The sequence below is a fragment of the Cricetulus griseus genome (assembly GCF_003668045.3).
Source record: "Cricetulus griseus strain 17A/GY chromosome 1 unlocalized genomic scaffold, alternate assembly CriGri-PICRH-1.0 chr1_1, whole genome shotgun sequence".
Lineage (NCBI taxonomy): Eukaryota > Metazoa > Chordata > Mammalia > Rodentia > Cricetidae > Cricetulus > Cricetulus griseus.
The window spans coordinates 5,606,626-5,625,244 of NW_023276807.1; the positions used below are offsets into that span (position 1 = coordinate 5,606,626).

At 39.6% G+C, this 18,619-nt stretch overlaps 1 protein-coding gene across 1 annotated transcript in view; it reads right to left on the reverse strand.

The window, feature by feature from the left end:
* The window catches only part of Mrps9 (mitochondrial ribosomal protein S9), a 53,699-nt gene extending 35,409 nt beyond the window's left edge, over positions 1-18,290 (reverse strand). The window contains exons 1-2 of the mRNA XM_027386742.2: positions 18,126-18,290; positions 6,374-6,553 (exon numbers count right to left, since the gene is read on the reverse strand). Of these exons, the coding sequence (XP_027242543.1) occupies positions 6,374-6,553; positions 18,126-18,260 (315 nt within the window). The 5' untranslated portion in view covers positions 18,261-18,290. The remainder of the gene's footprint in view (positions 1-6,373; positions 6,554-18,125) is intronic.
* Between the last annotated feature and the right edge of the window lie 329 nt (positions 18,291-18,619).

Here is an 18,619-nt window from a genome sequence, read left to right on the forward strand (position 1 = left end):
GCGCCAAAGCCACAAAGAAACCCTGTCTCGGGGGGGGGGGGATAATAGGAACAGAAACCATACTAAGTAGATAACTGTAATGCTTTTATGAGAGTTGGTTGTCACTGTCTGCTTTTGCTTTTACATCTCCTTCTAAAATGCCAAAGGGAATGTACTAAAATTAATAAAAGGCCAAGAGTTAATTGTAATAAAATGTGAGAATCAGTGAAGCTGATCAATCACACACAACCCAGCCTAGTACAGCAGAATTATGTCACTGGCATCAAGGAAATAACACTCACTTCCATGTGAGCCTTTGGATATGGAACTAGGTAAGCCACATCATCCTACTGGAAACCAGGCATCTCCACTTAAAATCAATCAACGTTAAATCACAGTACTCAAGAGTATCTCAGGTGATGCTGCCAAAGGCGCCTGGGGAAAGCACCGTGTGACAAAGGCATCTGGGGTATTATGTAATGGTTCCAGCTGCAGTATACTGTATTCCTCACTACTGACAGTGATGAGAACAGTAACACTGTCTTATGCACATGCTCCTTATACTCTGATGAGAGAATCAATGTGACTTGACCCGTTAAACATCAGAGTGCTAGAGATACTGCAAGGCCCCCTCAGCCCAGGTTCTACAGCTTCCTGTATTGCTTCAACTCCCGTGAGTTTGTCACAAGAATGAAACCAATACAACATGAAGATTCTACATGCTGTGCATTAAATTCCTCCCATTTAAATTCCTCCTCAGCTCCATTTTAAGAGTCTATTAAAACAAAGGATGTTTTTCACCATAATTCATGATTTCATTACTTAGTTGACTAAAGCTAAAGGTTACTAAAACAACAGACTAAATGGTCTTCAAATGTGTATCTGTCATTGACACCTTGACAAAAACATTTTATGATACTTTATTCCATAAAAAGTTGTTTTAAGTCTTAAATATATTTGCCTAGATATATAACATAATGTTTGGAGTCCTTGCTATTTTAGCATTGGCAAAATAATATGGAAAGTCAATTTCTAAGAAAATATATAAAATAATAGTCTCAGGATCACTTAATTTACCTATGAATAAATTATAGTTAGCCTGAACTTTTAACTAGATAACTAAATGAAATCATAGGCCATGTCTACAGTATATAAATTTAACACAAAAAATAGTTATGATTTCCCAAACTAATATTCAAAGCAAACATTTAAGCAATGAATGAGCAACTCCAAAAAAGATAATTCATTTTTAATATAGTGTGAAAACGCTACCCCCCCCATGGATAAACTCTGTTTATTTGATTAAATAAAAATAAAACAAGCTGAAAAGAAACAATTTTAAAGTCCAAAGAGACACTGGCTTTAAGGAGCTGGTACATCATCTCCCTGCTATTTCTCCAGCCCTCTCTGCAGACCACATTTAACATTAACACCTGTTAAGTCACACAGCAGATTTGGAATGTTCTCTCCTGGTTCCTCACTGTCATGCTTTTAGAAAACGTTTATTCTTTTGATAGAACAATGAAACCGTTGAATGATTTTCTTCCTTCCAAAAGGCTACTATGTTCCATGAACATCAAAAGGTAATTAACATGGACATGCTGGCACCCACCTATAATCTACCACTGCTTTGGAGGCTGCATGCGGATTAGAAGTTCAAACCCCCCTTGAGCTACACAGTGACACGCTGTCTTGAAAAAACAGACCCTAAATTCAAAGAGCTATGAACTGGTATCAGACTCAAAAATCCTCAGCAAAATGCTCAAAAAACAAATCCATAAATCCATAAAATTACACAAACTGATGGAGTGGAATTATCTCATGAACACAGAAGTTATTTTAATATCTGAGTATTAATTAGCATGATAGGTGGGTTAATGGAATAAAAGACAACATATGGTCACAGAAAAAGTGTTAAGCAATATTCATCATGTTAACAACAAAAAGATTCAACAACTAGGTATGAGAAATAACTTGCAAAATGTGATGAAGTACCTATGAAACATTTATGGCTCGCGTCAAACATAACTGTAAAACAATGAACACTTTCTCCTAAGTTCCTGCACAAGATGGGAGTGTCTGAACTCACATCCCAAGTTCAACTAGGAAAGGGTAGATTAAAAAAGAAATTATAAGGTATTCAGATAGAAAATAATGAAGCTTTATGTATTCCCTGAAGATGGTATAATGAAAATGCTAAGAAATCAACCCGAAGACTCAGTAAATCACCTCAGCAATACTGCAGATTTAAGACCAATATACAAAACAAATATACTTCATAGAAAAAAAATCAACTTACATACTTGAAGAATACAGAAAGAAAAGAATTCTAGTTATGGGATTTTTATAAAAAAGAAATTAAGACAAAGAAATAAACTTACCAAGCACCAAGCATCAACTGTGGAAACTATAAAATACTACTAAGAGATACTAAAAATGTAAGCAAGCCAGACAAGTTGCTCTCATAGGCAGAATTTAACCTTCAGGCAGCAACAGTTCCCAAACTGGTCTAGCCATCCAGCAAGTTCCAAGCCACATCTCTAGGTGGTTGTTTTGCAGAAAGCAACAAACTACTCCTAAAATTCCATATACAGATTCAAGAGGTAAACAGTAACTCTAATTATCGTAGGGGGAGGGAGGACAAGAATGTCTACATTTTCCAATTTAAAATGCACTACAGGGGGCTGGAGAGGTGGCTCAGAGGTTAAGAGCACTGGCTGCTCTTCCAGATGTCCTGAGTTCAATTCCCAGCAACCACATGGTGGCTCACACCATCCCTTATGAGATCTGGTGCCCTCTTCTGGTGTGTAGATATACATGGAAGCAGAATGTTGTATGCATAATAAATAAATTAAAAAAATGCACTACAAAGCTACATTGCATTGGCAATAGAATAAAAATATAGATAATGGAACAGAAATGAGGGCTCAGAAATAAATCCTTCACATGTATACACAGTGGATTTTGGGTAAAATGACAAAGGAATTCAATGGGTAAAACAATTCCTTATAACAAATGATGCTGGATTAACTAAACATCCACAGGTAAAAGAACAAGCTGAACACCTTGTTCAACAATTTAAATGTAAAAGGTAAAATCATAAAACCCCTAAATCAAAACAGGAGGGCAATCTTCATGGCTTCGGCATAGTAATGATATAAGTAAATATTAAAAGAAATAAAAAGAATGTTGATACAAAAATGTGTAGTCACAGCATACATGCTCACAGCAGCTGTATTCACAGCAGACAAAAATGGTCAACTGATGAGTAAGTAAACAATATGCTGTCCATCCCAATAGTAGAAAAGCAGTAACATAGAGGAATGAAGATACTGTTACAAACTGAGCAAATCTTGAAACAATTTTGCTAAATGAAAAATGCCAGTGACAAAAGACTGAATGCTGTATGACTCAGCTTATACATGTCCCAACCAAGTAAATGACAGAAAGTAGACACTTAGGGGTAGGCTCAGTGGTTAAGAGCACTTGTTGCTCTTGCAGAGGACCTGGGTTCAGTTCCCAGCATCCACTTGGTTACTTACAACCATCTTTAACTTCAGTTCTGGGGGATCTAATGCCCTCTTCTGTCCTCTGCAGACACCAGGCATATATACCTGGTTACACATATAGGTATGCAGGCAAAACAGTCACAAACAAAAAATAAACAAGTATTTTTAAAACGCATATACTTTAAAAAAAGAAAGGAGATGCCTACAATTGGGGGTATGGAAAAAGTATCCATGGCTGTGAGATGAAGCCTAAACAAGGAAAGACCATTAAGTTCAAGTGGGAACATCTTCTGTTTTGTGTGTGTGCATGATGCTTAGTCTTTAGGAAAATGAAGAAATACCCACATTATCTGAGACAAGTGCCAACATTTCATTTCTCAGATGCTTTCTAGGTTATCATAAGCTATACTGACAGAACAGCAATTATAAGGTCCCTTTGTTAAATCACTTTTCCTCCAAGGGCAATAACATATCCTTCTGGGCTGGGACGTAGCTCTCTTGGTTAGAATGCTTGCCTAACACATGGTGCATGCTTGTCATATCAGACTTGAAAGGAGAGGCAAGAGGATTAGAGGTTTAATGTCATCCTTGGCTACAGGGTGAGTTTGAGGCCAGCCTGAAATAAATGAGGTCCTACCTCATGCAAATACAAAGAAGACATTCTTTTAACTGAATCAAAAATGCAGATCTGGAGCTTTATGAGGAACTTCTGTACCATTTAAAAATAATTAAGGGTATTTTTAAAAAAGGAATTAAACTAAAATGCAAAAACATAAGAATTAAAATTAGCAATCCAGCCAATTCTCTGTACTTTAGGGATTCAACTACCATTTTAAATACACTGCATCTAAGTTGCATACTCTTTTTCCCTTCATTATTCTCTAAATTTTTGCACCATGGTAAAAATGTAAATGACTTATGTTATATAAGGTTGATAACTGATCTGGGGATTAATTTAAAGCATTTGGGAAGATGTGCAGAATGAAATATATATATATATATATATATATATATATATATATATATATATCATAGCCATTTTATATGAGATCTTGGTTTGGTATGCTGGGGATTTAGAACCAACCCCTATGGTAACTGTACTCAGTCACATGCTGAATAATGTTTCAGGCAACAGCAAAAGCTATATATGACGGTGATCCAATAAATTACATTGGCTAATATCATAACCTTCTTAGTTTGTAAGAGTACTCTGCAACATGACAAAATTACCTAATGAAAAATAAATTTCTCAGACTACATCCACATCACTCAGAAAATTAAATTACAAAAAAATAAAAATAATAAATGGGTAAAAAATGTTATTCTTCAGTTAAAATATAAAACAAAGTTAGATGTTGCTTTTAAAAAATCAGATGCAGCTTTAGAGTTGTTGAATTCCCCTGCTACCCTCTTGGGGGTGTCTATCAAAACTAAAAGTATTCCCTGCCCAGCATTCTCCATTCTCCACGGGTGGCTGTTGTCTCCCAGCTGATGCTCCAGTCCTGTTTGATGAGTGTGGCTTTCACCTCTCCTCAAAGAAGCTTTTTTTTCCAGCAGATGGAGACCATTACAGAAATCCACAACTGGATTAAAGTGTAGAAAAGGGTAAACAAGCCCAATTGATAAATTACAATGCAACCCCTACACTTATCCCTCAAAGAAGAGTGAGAGAGTGGAAAGACTATAAGGTATAAGGGTCAGAGGACCGATCCTGGAGATAGAACAGGGAAACAGCACCCATGAAATCCAACAATGTTATTGCTAAACAAGATTGTCTAATGATACTACCAATCATACCAATCAATATGCCAGTATGGATGGGGCAAGGCTCCATCCCTATAAGGAGTCAGTGGCTGCTGGGGATGTGGGGTGGGAAGAGGGGGAAGGTGGTAGACAGATAGACAGGTCACTTTTTTACCCAGGGACAAGCCCCTGATAGGTTATTCAATCCCAAATGGTCAGTCCTAAACACAAGTACACAAGAGCATCACTAAATGGACTCAATAGGGTATGTGTGTGTGTTTGTGTACACATATAAGTGTGTACCTATGTGTAAATCAATAAAGAAGTAATGAATTTGAAAGGGAGTGGGGTACATCCAAGGACCTGGGGGGGAGAGGGAAGGGTAGAAATGATGTTATGTAAGAAATTCTCAAAAAAAAAAAAAAATTCAGGGGCTAGAGAGATGTCTATAGGCTAAGAGTACCTGTTACTCTTGTAGAGAATCCAAGTTCATTTCCTAGCACCCACATGATGGCTCACAACCATCTGTAGTTTCAATTCTAGGGAATCTGATGCCCTTTTCTAACATCTGTAGGCACCAATTGTGCACATGGTAAACATATACACATGCAGGCAAAACACTAACACAGAACATATCCTCACTTTGAAAACTTACTGATGGCATTTTCCTCAACTCTACTTCTATTGTCACACGTGTAATCATCTAAACTACACAACAAAGCAACATTTCCAAACTCCCAGTAGCTATGATTCGGAATCACAATCAAGAAAACAATTCATTTCTGGATAAGATCTAAAAGTTACCATACTTTGTGAGGCTTCAAATAGACCGGCATGTCTCTTTGAAATCATGGTTCCAAGTAGTAAAAACTTTAGTCAAAGAGAAGGGCACAGGGAAGAGAGATAGATGATGGAAACAAATAGGAAATAAGCCAAAGTAAATTGATCAAAGATCTAGTCATTTTAAAAACTACTCAAATAATGTGAAGTCTCAGAAAGGAAGAAAAACTTGCTACACCAGAGGTGCCTTCCCCTTTCTGATAACCTGGTGTACAACTTACAGAGCCAAAGGGCTTATGCCAAAGAAAGTGCCATCCACAGCTCTGCAGAGTCACTTTCCTATCGGATTTAACTGTACTCACGTCAACATCCTCTTCGGTAAAAGTTTCCGGGTCCTCTCCCATCATGTTGGCTAAGTGCCTCTTCCCTATGTTGAAGTCTTCGATCTGCTTTTTAATAAAATCTTCTGTATATGATTCCTGTCTTGAGGCTTGGACATTTTTCTTTTTTGTTACAACTGTGGTATGTATTAGCTTTAATAGCTAAGGGACATAAATGGAAAGAAAAGAAAGTTTTAAGAAATTAAACAGCAATTTAACAGGTCACTGTCTCTAATAAAACATCCTCAGTCAACAGGCATTCAGAAACAAAGAAAAAAGGTCTTCCAACCAAGGTTGAACTAATCATCTCTGCTCAAAACTTACAAGTACATTAATCCAGGAGAATTTTCTGTCTCACACACATTAAAAATCCCCTTCACACAAAAGCCATCCTCCCCACATTTTTCTCCCTGCCTTCAGAGAATCTTAAATTCAGAACATTCTACAGTAATTTGCCACTAAGGTTGCAAAAAAAGAAAGAAAGAAAAGAAAAAAAAAAGAAAACATTACAATACCCAATTAACAGTAAAACTTACATTCTGAACTGCCTCTGAATTAATTGGGTAAAAACTACTTTAACCTACTCTTTAATGGGTAAGAAATAGCAATTTAAAGTTCCATAAAACCTTAGTTTATTTTTGCTAGGAGAGCAGAGCTTCACCTTTGAAAAATATAATTACTCAACAATTATACTCTGGTAATGCATTGCTTTACAAAGTGTCATCAATGAGTAAAAACAAGACCAGTGGCTTAGGTTCACAGCAGCTCCTCTTGTCGTGTTCTGCTTTTCCTGGTTTCAGTTACTTGAGGATAAAGGATGAATGTGATACAGCTATTTTGAGATGGAGACATATCCACCTAACTTATATACTACTATAACTGCTGTATTTTATTACTAATTACGGTTGTTTAAGCTCTTATTGTGCCTAATTCATAGGATAAACCTTATTGTGGCTATGTAATGGGGAAAGCACAACACATAGAGAGCTGGGTACTGGCTGTAGTTTTCAGCATCCAGTGAACTCAAAAAGCATCCACTGTGGGAAGAGAGGCCTACGAGAGACAGACTACTTTAATACCCTTGCTCACAGTCTAGCGCAGCCATTTCTCCAATCTAGTTTAATCATCTAATGTGTTTAATAGTTTACATATTCTTTTAGCTGGTTGTGTTTATGATTCCAGATCTAATTTCAGCCATGGAGAATATTGTTTCCTATGCAGGCAATTAAAAAAGAAATGCTTTTCTGCTTTAAAAATACAGGCAAATGCATGAATTTGAAGCCCAAAGTACAGCAATACAATAGATTATTATTTCAATGGTCTCAATACCAAATGGATCCACCCACAGTGCAAGCAGATGTTTTGACCATCGTGAGGACAGTGCACTCAAATGCAGTTGAACCTGTGATTCAAACCAACCGAGAAGACAGTCTCTCAGGTTACCCCCACTACACTTCCCAGAAGCCAGCATCAAAGGCATTAGATCTGAGCCTCAGATAAACAGAAGTCCATGCCCTGCAGTAAAGGGTTCTAGAGGGACACAATGAGGGACGGAAGTAACAGTCCAACTGCAGGAAAGATAGGGAGAGATGTCTGATGAACATTCCAGGAAGCAGATGGCTCTGCGGATATACACAGGGGAGATCTGAGGTAGAGGTATGTGTCTATTAAAATCTACTTAAGTTGGGCATGGCAACACACACCTCTAATTCCTATTTGCAGGAGGATGTCAAGTTTGAGGTTGGCCTGAATTGTAGTTAGAACCTATCTCAAAACAAATAAACAAAACTTGGCTGGAGAGATGGCTCAGTAGTTAAGAGCACTTGCTGCTCTTCCAGAGTGTTGAGGGCTAAGCTGATCCCTGAGACCCTATTGTATGGAGAAGAAACATAGCTCCTTGGCAGAGTCAGTAATAGCCTGGGACTTCCCAGGCCGATGTATGGAAGGAACATAGTTCCTTCTCTAAAACCAGGAATATTCTTGGCTGAGCCAGTAATGGCCTGGGGCCATTGAAGAGCTGTGGTTTCAGAGCCTGAGAACTCAATTCTTCCTACCCTAAGGGCGATTGGTTATCAATCCCAAGGCCTCCTTTCTGAAGTCCTTTAGATATCCTGTGTTACCTTTGTGCAACATGGTTCAATTAGCTTCTGTTCCACTGACTTCTGTCCCATAATACTATGTTGGGTTTTTGCTGACTCTGTCCCATTTTCCCCTACAAAATAGTATGTAAGAAGCTGTTCTTCTTAATAAGCTTGCTTGGCATAAGACATAGTGTATTCAAGACCTCCTGATCTCAAACTTTTCTATCCCTTAATCTTTTGAACTCCTGGTCCTCTCTCAGGAACCTGTAACTAAAGAAAGACCTGTTGGTCCAGGTCACAGAGGACCAGAGCTTAGTTCCTAACATCCACACCAAGCTGCTCACAAGCCCCTGTAACTCTGGCTCCAGCGGACCTGACACCCCCTCTGGCCACCTCAGGCACCCACATACATGGCATATCCCCACAGGGGTACATAAATAAAAATAATGGTGCTTGACAAATAATGTTCATATACTTTGGAATATGGGAAATGGCAGGCATTAATGAACGTTACAGAAATGTAACTCTTCCATGTAAAGAAACAGCTGATAGTCAAGGGATCATGGGCAGAGAGGTAAAATGCCTTATGACTACTGCTTTCTTTGTGAAGTAGATGAGATGGTCTGTGATGATTAAGAGGGAAGGAATGATGAACCAAATACTTCCCTTTCAGAAAGCAGTGATATAGAGAAACGACAAGCAAGTGTTCACACTGGTGTGAACCAGAGTTCCATCCATACTGTGCTGTAATAATTTCTTTGTCACTCATCTTTTTCCATCAACTTGTATGCTGAGTAGCTGAAGAGAGCTGCATGCGAGGGCACACGGTACCCTTCAGCACTAAAATGTTTCCCAATCTTTTGAAGGACTTTACCTTGAATTTAATTTGGTTGGATCATAATGCAACCTTGTCAACCTTCTACTTACAATGCCCTGGAATACTAATGCCTGTACCTTTCATTTAAATTTTAGGCCACTAGAGAGTATTGAGTGTGTGTGTGTGTGTGTGTGTGTGTGTGTGTGTGTGTGTGTGTGTGTGTGTGTGTACATGTGTGTAATCTGAGTTCTCAGTAAATGAAAATATCCTTTTTACATTGGTTTTAATAGCTGCTGTCTCATCATTCATCTTTACTTTTTTATGTTTTATATCTATTTAGGAAATTAGATAATACCCACTCAGTTTTCCCCAAATATTTTGCACTTGAGTCATGGCAATGATCTTTTCTCTATATAAATTCTCCCAGACTTGTTACGATAAATCTTTCCGCCAAAAGCCGCCTGAGCCCCACCGCCATTTATCGTAACACAGACTATTCTGGCCCATTGTTTCTGCCCTCTGTGCAGTGCTTAAACCTTCATTTCTAAGACCCTTCCACTTTCTGCAGTATCAGGTCTACTTCTGCAGCCACTCTAGGTTTTAGCTTTATTGCTGGTCTATCTTCAAACTCCATGCCTCAATAGCTTCTCTTAAGCATAGCCTGTCAGGCCCCTACTCACAGAGCTCTCCCTTACCCAAACTTCCTAAGAATGTCCTTGATAATGTGAAATGGTTGTGGTAAAAATAAGATCTTTGTGTGTGTGTGTGGGGGGGGGAGGGTCACTTCTTATCTAGAGAGGGACGGAACATTCCAAAGACCTAGAGGGTAAATGAAACCACAGATAGCTCAAAATCCCATCTACTATTTCCATATATGCTTAACTTCTACATAGTAGCACAGTAGGTTAGCAACAGTAATTCACAATAATATGGACAAGTCTAACTAATTGCTGTGACAGAAAAAAGTTCAATGAATGTTGTCTCACTACTGAGAGTCAAGACTTTGGGACTGAAGCTGACCACAAAGAGTTGAAACCACAGAAGGGAAGAACTGCTGTTCTGCTTCCACTCTGTTATATGAACATCCATTTGTAGGCTCTTCATCTATCTGGGCCGCTGTTCTTTTGTTTCTTTGGTTCCTACATTTTAGCATCTTCTCAAGTGAAAGAGTTGATTATTGACTTGAAGGTTTGTTTCCTCACTTGTCAATCATAATCTCTGGAGTTTGTGACATGAGATGACAGTTTTCCTAATTTTAACGTGAGGCCTAAATATATTTACAAAAGTTTTTACTGTTCATTTAAAAAAGACTTTTAGAGATGTCCCTAATTTGGAACTTTTTTTTTTTCTTAAAGACATAAAAATATGATATCCTGAGATTCCCAATACTGGTTGTAACACAAGACACAGTCCAATAAATACATTCCTTTTTAAAGGTTCTGAATTATTCCAGCAATGAGTGAGTTTACATAAAAACATGTATTCTGAATGGAGTCCACTAATCATTGGTACAGTCTATTGAGGTGAGGCTGAATGAAAAACAAATAGCTTTTTAGCCAAACACAGTTCTAGGAGAGAATTTCTTTGTACCATGAAACAGAATGGGCTACAGGTTCCATCCCCAACTGCAGAGCTATGATGCTAGAATTTTCATCAGAGTTTTGTTCAAGGAAAAACATAGATACAACGTGACAAATTTGTTTCTTTTTAAAGATAATCAGTGGGTCAGACAACTATAATTTCAATCTAGTTGGCTGCCAAAGAGGCAGACACATCCTGACAGCTATGATGTCCCAAATTTGGCCAAATGCCAGTGTCAACATTACTTTAATAGTATTATAGCAGTATTAGACAATTTCTTTTTAGTGTAATTGGATAAAAAGAAGACTGTGCTGCTACTTTGAATAGGAAAGGTGAAAAAATACTTTAAGGAATTTTTTTTTCTTCCGGAGACAGGGTTTCTCTGTGGCTTTGGAGGCTGTCTGGGAACTCGTTCTGTAGACCAGGCTGGCCTAGAACTCACAGAGATCTGCCTGCCTCTGCCTCCCGAGTGCTGGGATTAAAGGCCTGTGCCACCACAACCCAGCTAAGGAATTTTTAAGAAGGTAAAGACTGAGTTCATATTAGAGAGAAATGTGAAATTAGAGGAAAGATACTATACAAGAACTCCAACTGAGGAATCTAGTTGAATAGATGTATAGATGTTTCAATTAGATGCTTCTGGATATAAGTATAGCTGGAAGCTTTTATGCACCCTGCCTAGTCCGGAGAAAGCTCCCTGATTTAACTAAGTAAAAGGTGCCCGTGATCCTGTAAACAACCCTAATGAAACTCCCTGGGTCACAAAACCAAAATGAACCAAAAGACATCAATGTGAAAGGACTGCTAATTGAGAAGTGGAAGGGATAAGTGGAGGATGACAAGGGGGGTAACAAGGAGGACTAAAGATGATCAATATTCACTAGTCATATGTATGAAAATGGGATAATGAAACATGCCATGCATAACTAATATATACTAATGAGCATTTTATTTTTCATGAATTTTTTAGTAGCTCTTTCTAGGATCTTTTTTAAAAATGTGTATGTGTGTGTGTTTGCTTGTCTGTATGTAGACCACATGCATGCAGCCAGAAAAGGACACTGGATCTCCTGGAAATGGAGTTATAGGCAGTTGTGCTCACTCATTGTGTGTGCTAAGAACTGAACTCACGTCCTCTTGCAAAAGTAGCAAGTGTTCTTAACCCCTGAGGCATCTCTCCAGCCCTATTTAAAAAGATTAATTAAAAAGGCTACACAATTATATGTAAAAGCAGGCAGGGTCTGAGGAAGTCTCTGACAAAGAAAACCACAAATTCCAATGATCCACAACAGGTTCAATATAATCAGAATGTGGCCACTAAGATTACATGAAACACCAACTATCTTGTCTCTTCTATTCAAGATCTCAAGACAGTAATTACCAAGGAGGGCTAAGCTGGGTCAGGTGTCCCAGGTCAGTTCTTCTGGAACATATTCAAAAACAAACAAACAAACAAACAAAAAACCCAAACAGCAGGTTCCTCTTGAGGTATTACCATGAAGGGGAAATGGCTGCTGCTTGCATTTAGAAAAACATTTTTGTAATACTGTCAACAAAAAAATCGCCATTCATATTCATTCCACAATCATGTATATTAAGACACTCAGCATACTTACCAATCAAATAAAACATATAAACCATATCTGAATAATGATTAAAACAACCCAATAACTATAAAAAGTTATGGCTATAACCATCAGGGAAATATGACTGTGACTAGCATAAATAAGCTATCACAAAAGTATTATTATAGCTACAGTGGTGGTATGGAAGCTATGCTTAAAGCTGAGAAACACCCTGATTCTGTTAGAGATGCACTTACTATTCAAGTACAAGTCACATAACAGAGTGTCTGAATTTACAGTAGCCACCCCTGGGGGACAGAATGGGTGGAAGGGAGGAAGGAAAAGAGGGAGGGAACAAGATGGGGAGGTATGGATCTATTATCAAGCTTTCTTAAAATAAATTTATAAACTGCTACATAAGGAAAACATCAGTTTTAATGTAGAGGTACTTTAATAATTAGGGCAATCAGGGAATGCGCTAAAGTTTATCCAGAACAGGATGATGTCTTAAAGGGAACAAACACCTCACTAAAGAAGCTATCTTTCCCATTACTAATAAAGTACAGTTAAAAATATACACTCAAGGACTGGGCACAGTATCTGACTGGCATGCATACAGGTCAGGGTTTGACCTTTAGCACACATACCACAACACAGATATACAACATATATGTACGTGTATGTATGTATGTGTTTGTGATGTATATGTACTTGTGTATGAATAATACTAATATTCAAAAATTATCTAGGGAAGATAAAAATTTACAAAACTGAATACAACTAACTGTCTGATAGAATGCAAGCCAATTTTAAAATGTATCTTTCAAAGTACCTTTGGCCATTGATTAAAAAGTATTTTTTTTTTAATAAAGCCCTTACTGGACACCAAAATAGTAACTTGCTAAATATAAGACGTTACAATCCTTGGGAGTTCATGAGATATAAAATGAAAAGCTACCTTACTTAGAGACCCTACCATACCTTATTATGAAACCCTAACAAATATAGATTAAACATAGATCAAATGAGAGTGATCATTCTTCTCTGGCAGATCATGCAAATCAGCAAGGGCATCATGTGGGGGTTGGGGAAAATTAAAGATTTAGCTACTAATAAAATACTTAGCAGAAAACAAAAACTAAAAAGGTATCTCACCAAAATTTCGCAGCAATGTTTTTCAAAATAGCAATGACTCTAACACTTATTTTTAAAAGCTATAGATATGAAAAGCTAAAACAGCATGCCCTCTCTATTAAACTATAATCATAGAGGGTTTTAAAATTTATGGGTAATTTTTCCAGAGCACCATGAAAGGGAACTTACCAACTGCTCCAACACTATTTTGCTCACTTGTGACAAGTAAAAAAAAAAAAAAAAAGAAAAAAAAAAGAAAAAAACTTTCACTGCCTAAAAGAGCAGAGCATACACTGACACCTAACAAAATTTCCAATCCCTCTGACGTCACCGAGACTGAGGGAAAATTAACCCTTACTCTATTTGCTTTTAGTTCCTTGCTCCTACCACTAATTCGAGAGAATATTAGCTAAGCAGGGTGCTTTTTCCAGCTTATACATTTCAACACTAACTACAGGTCACGAGATTAACGCTGCAGTTCAACATCTGGGAAAGAACTGTAAGCAGCAACTCTTTGATAACAATCGACCAATATGCTGGTTAGTTTTTGTCAACTTGACACAAACTATAGTCACCTTGAAAAAGGAACCCTCAAATGAGGAACTGCCTCCATCAGACTGGCCTCTTGCGAATTCTTTTGATTAATGATTGATGTGGTAAGGCCCAGTTAAGGGTGGTGCTACCCCCCACCCCAGGGGTGTGTGTGTCAGGTGGTTCTGGGTTGTGTAAGAAAAGCTGAGCAAGCCATAAACCGTGCAGCAGTAAGCAGTGTTCCTCTGAGGTCTTCAGATCCTGCATGGAGCTCCTGACCCAACTCCCCTTGATGATGGACTGTAACTTCCATGTTCAAACAAACCCTTTCCTCCCCAATTTGCTTTTGGCCATGGGTTTTTATCAAAACAACAAAAAGAAAATACAGGAAGATCATTAGATATGACAGATGACCCATCACAGAGGCACTTCTCCCCACCTACAATCACCTTTCCTACACCCCAGACAATCATATTCTTTATCTCATAAATACTATAAACCCCAACCTCAGGGAGGCAGAGTTGAAACCTGCTCTCCTGTGTCCAGTGGTCTGACAAGTGAACAAATCTTTCTCTCTAAACCCACTGTTTCAGTGATCGGCATAATAAGTGTGGCCATAATGTGTCTGGTTTGATAACTCCAATCTCTGCCTCAGTCCCTAAGCGCTAACCAATTATTTGTTGTTGCCAGGATCCACTATGATTATTCTGTACCTTTTTATACCTTTGGGCAATGATAGCTTTCTAGAGCATAATAACCATGTAATATTCATAGATAACATAAATAGCTCATACAAGCTCATTCATATATATGAAATCACTAATTGCTGCTGAGGCTTCCACTTTACTATCCCCTCCCCTGGGAAGCTGCCCATTAGCACCTCTGTCACCTCCTACTGGCTCCAGACCCAATCAGGTAAATACATATATTCCTGTGGCTCTTCTGTATTTTTCTGTAAATCTCTCATATCACATTACAGATTCCAAGTCTATGAGGGTGTACTTCATGAAAAGTTTGATCACTCACGTGTAAGACTGCTGTCCTTAGCCAAACTTGGGAAGCTCAGTGATTTGTGACTGGGTTGAGGTCTAGTATTAAATGGGTATACTGTAAGAATGGCAGGAGGAGGTCAGCTAGCAAGGCTCCCAACTGAGAACCAGGAGTCACACCTAACTAAAGCTTGCTTCCTCTTCTTCATTGCATTAGTGTTTCTCAAAAACATTTACTGTCACCCATAATTTCTGTTTATGTCACTACCTGGCACACACCAGTGTAAACAAATGCAAAAATACTCTTTATGAAATGCATTTTATTATTCTATTGCCTCTACTCCTTTCAAGCTGTTTACGACCTCTGAAGAGATTCCATAATTAATGAAACATGACCCAAATATGAAATGAAGGAAGTTAGTTGGATAGTGTTTTATTTGCTCACAAAGTCATTAATTTTTTTTATAGAAAACATGGGCCCCATGAGAAATACAGCTATTAATGTTGGATGCAGAAGTAGATAAGTACTTTTTAATATGAACATTAAGAAACATTAATATTTCAGACAGGCACTGTACAAATAACAGGTTTCTAAATGTCTTTGTGTATATATACATACATACATCATACGTGTCTGTGTGTGTGTGTGTGTGTGTGTGTGTGTGTGTGTGTGTGTGTGTGTGTGTGTGTGTGTAGGCTGGGAAGGAGAGGTGATTTGAAAGAGGATGGCCCAAATAGGCTAAAATATTTGATGCTTGGTCCATAGTTGGTAGAACTCTCTTGGGAAGGATTAGGAGGCGTTACCTTATTGGATGAGGCGTGTCTCCAAGGTCTGGGCTTTTAGGTTTCAAAAGCCCATTCCAAGCCCAGTCTCTCCCTCCCCTCCATCACTCCTCTCCCCTTCTCTCTGCTGCTAATGCTGCTCATGGATTAGGAAGTAAGCTCTTAGCTTACTCCACTACCATAGCTGCCTGTCTCCATGCTCCCCACCATGATGATCGTGACTAACCCTCCGAAATTGTAAGCAAACCCTAATTAAATGCTTTCCTTTATAAGTTGCCTTGGTATGTGTCTTTTCACAGCAACAGAAAAGTAACTAAGTGTGTATGTATGACATGATCAAGGATCTAAAGCAGTTAAGTTTTTCAGTTATTATTTAAGATGTATATTATGTAGCAAAACATATGCTGTGGAGGTATTCAGGAATTTGGAAGATCCGCCCCAAGACAACCATTCCTTGAGAGTGCTAAGGATCAATTCTCATAAGTAGTTGTTTACATTTGAGTATCTAGCTCAAGAGATGTGCTCAGTAAGCATTTGGCATAATTGGGTAAATGGGTCATTTCAAGAGTAGACAAGGAAATAAATATTAGCAAAGACCCATGCCATCCTACAACATTAACATGCAAATCCTGATGGAGGTAGAAAATGGAACACTCTTGTGTCTCAATGATGAAATGAGACTTGTACACAGCCTATGGGAATAGTGATATGAAACAATGGAAATGAGGATGTACATACCATTTGCAACAATAACCTCACATGTGAAAGCACAGAACTGGAGCAAGATGTTTGCGTTGACAGCATTAGCAAAGAAAGCAAGCAAGCAGAACTGGCTGTAGATGGAATAAAAGACTTACTCGTATTTCCCCATTAGGTAAAAAGTAAGAGGGATGTGACCCAACAAGGCCTATTTTTTTTTAACATGTGTTGGTTTACACATAATTATAGGAATATGGAGAAAGACAGAGAAGGTCTTTCTAGGTTTAGAATGTGGGAGGGAGAGAAAGCCACCTGTGCTATATGCACGCTATCACAATAAAAATATTCTGTATGCTACAGTTCCTCTCACATACAATTATGTGTATAAGGGAATATTCAATAGCTGGCCATGGTGGTGTACAACTTTCATCCCAGTACTCAGGAGGCAGAGGCAGGCTCTGAGTTCAAGGCCACAAATCGAGTTCCAGGACAGTCAGGGTTACAAAGAGAAATCTTGTGTGGAAATGGACAGCCCCCCCCCCCAAAAAAAAAAGAAAGGAAAAAATATCCAAAGGGATGTATAGGAGAAATAAAAAAGTCCAGCAGAAAATCAGATGTTTGATGGGTCAATGGACAGGCTGGCTGTTTTATGTTAAAACATCAAACAACACAGGAAAAGATGACCAGTCATTTTGCAAACTAGTATCTGATGCTAGTATTTCTTCGCCAACATTTTGGTACTTTTTCTATTTTAAAGGTTCTGTTTTCCAACCCCCCACTTCTTTGGCAGCACATTCTCAATCTCTTGAGATCTTTCTTCTGAGCTGTTGGTACTTTAAAGCCCTGTCCCTCTGCCTAGTCATGTTCTACACCCTCCCCGTGCGCTATTCCCCGGGCTTCAGTTAGTACCTACAAGGAAACAGGACTTCCAAGTTAGGTCTCCCCTATGTCACAAACACACCATAGACCGAAGTGTCTACTGGAAATCGCCGGTGGAACTCCCCACAGACACCTTAAATACAATCACAGCCAACACTAAACCCGTCGTCTTCCCTCTTTCAGTGGCCCTGTCAGTGGACCCGCATAGGCGGGTAACAGAGACACAAGCTGGAAATCGCGGCTCCCCTCTGCCCTCGGGATTGAGCTGAGCGGACAAAACTCTGCCCTCCAAATGCCAGAGGACAAAGTTCCGGGGAAATTACGAAAACTGAAATTCCACAATGCAAGGCACTTGTAAAAAAAAAAAAAAAAGTCTCTGTCCCCGCCACGGTGAGGTTTCCCCCCACGACGTCTTCCGGGTCGCAGCAGAGTTCCGCTCCGCTTCTCCCCTGGAGAAGCCACACCGAGGCAGCCGCTAACCTCCATCTGCTCAACGCTTTGCCTGGCCGCGCAGGAGGAGGCTGCAGAGATCCGCCCACTCCCACGCGTGACCTCCGACCTCCACCAACACCTCAGGGCCCGGGGCCGCCACAGACAGCGCGCAGCCCCGGGAAGTGAGCCGGCTTCACTTCACCCAACCACACGGACCGCCATCTCCAGCTCCCTAGGCCTTACCTGGGACCTGGGACCCGCCTGCCAGTCAACCGCCGAGGTGGGCCAGTACCCCGGCCTCTGGCAGAGGCTAACCCTAACCGCGTGGGAGAGCCGACGCGAAAGCGCCCGGCCGCAGGACACACAGGGAGCCGCCATGTTGGCTGTGAGAGCCCCTGGAGGGAGGGGCAGGGGCGGGGCCTAGAGACTGCGCAAGCGCGGAACGCCCAGGCGGAAGCGCTTCCCTAGCAATAGGAACTAGGGGGCGTGTCCTGCAGCCAGGCCCCTCGCCGCTGATTGGGTGCGCGGGGCTTTGGCTGCAAGGTTGACTTGCACGCGGATCTTCAGCGGGCTGCTAATTGTAGTAGGAAGCCTTGCACGCTTGCCCCTCCTTCCAATTCCTAGCTGAGCCGCGGTACCCACACTCAGACATTCCTTTAGCAGTCCTTGCTCCCACTCCGTGAATTTTAAGCTTGCTTTCTTGTCCGCCTGCCTTCCCAGAACGGCCTTTTCCTTCT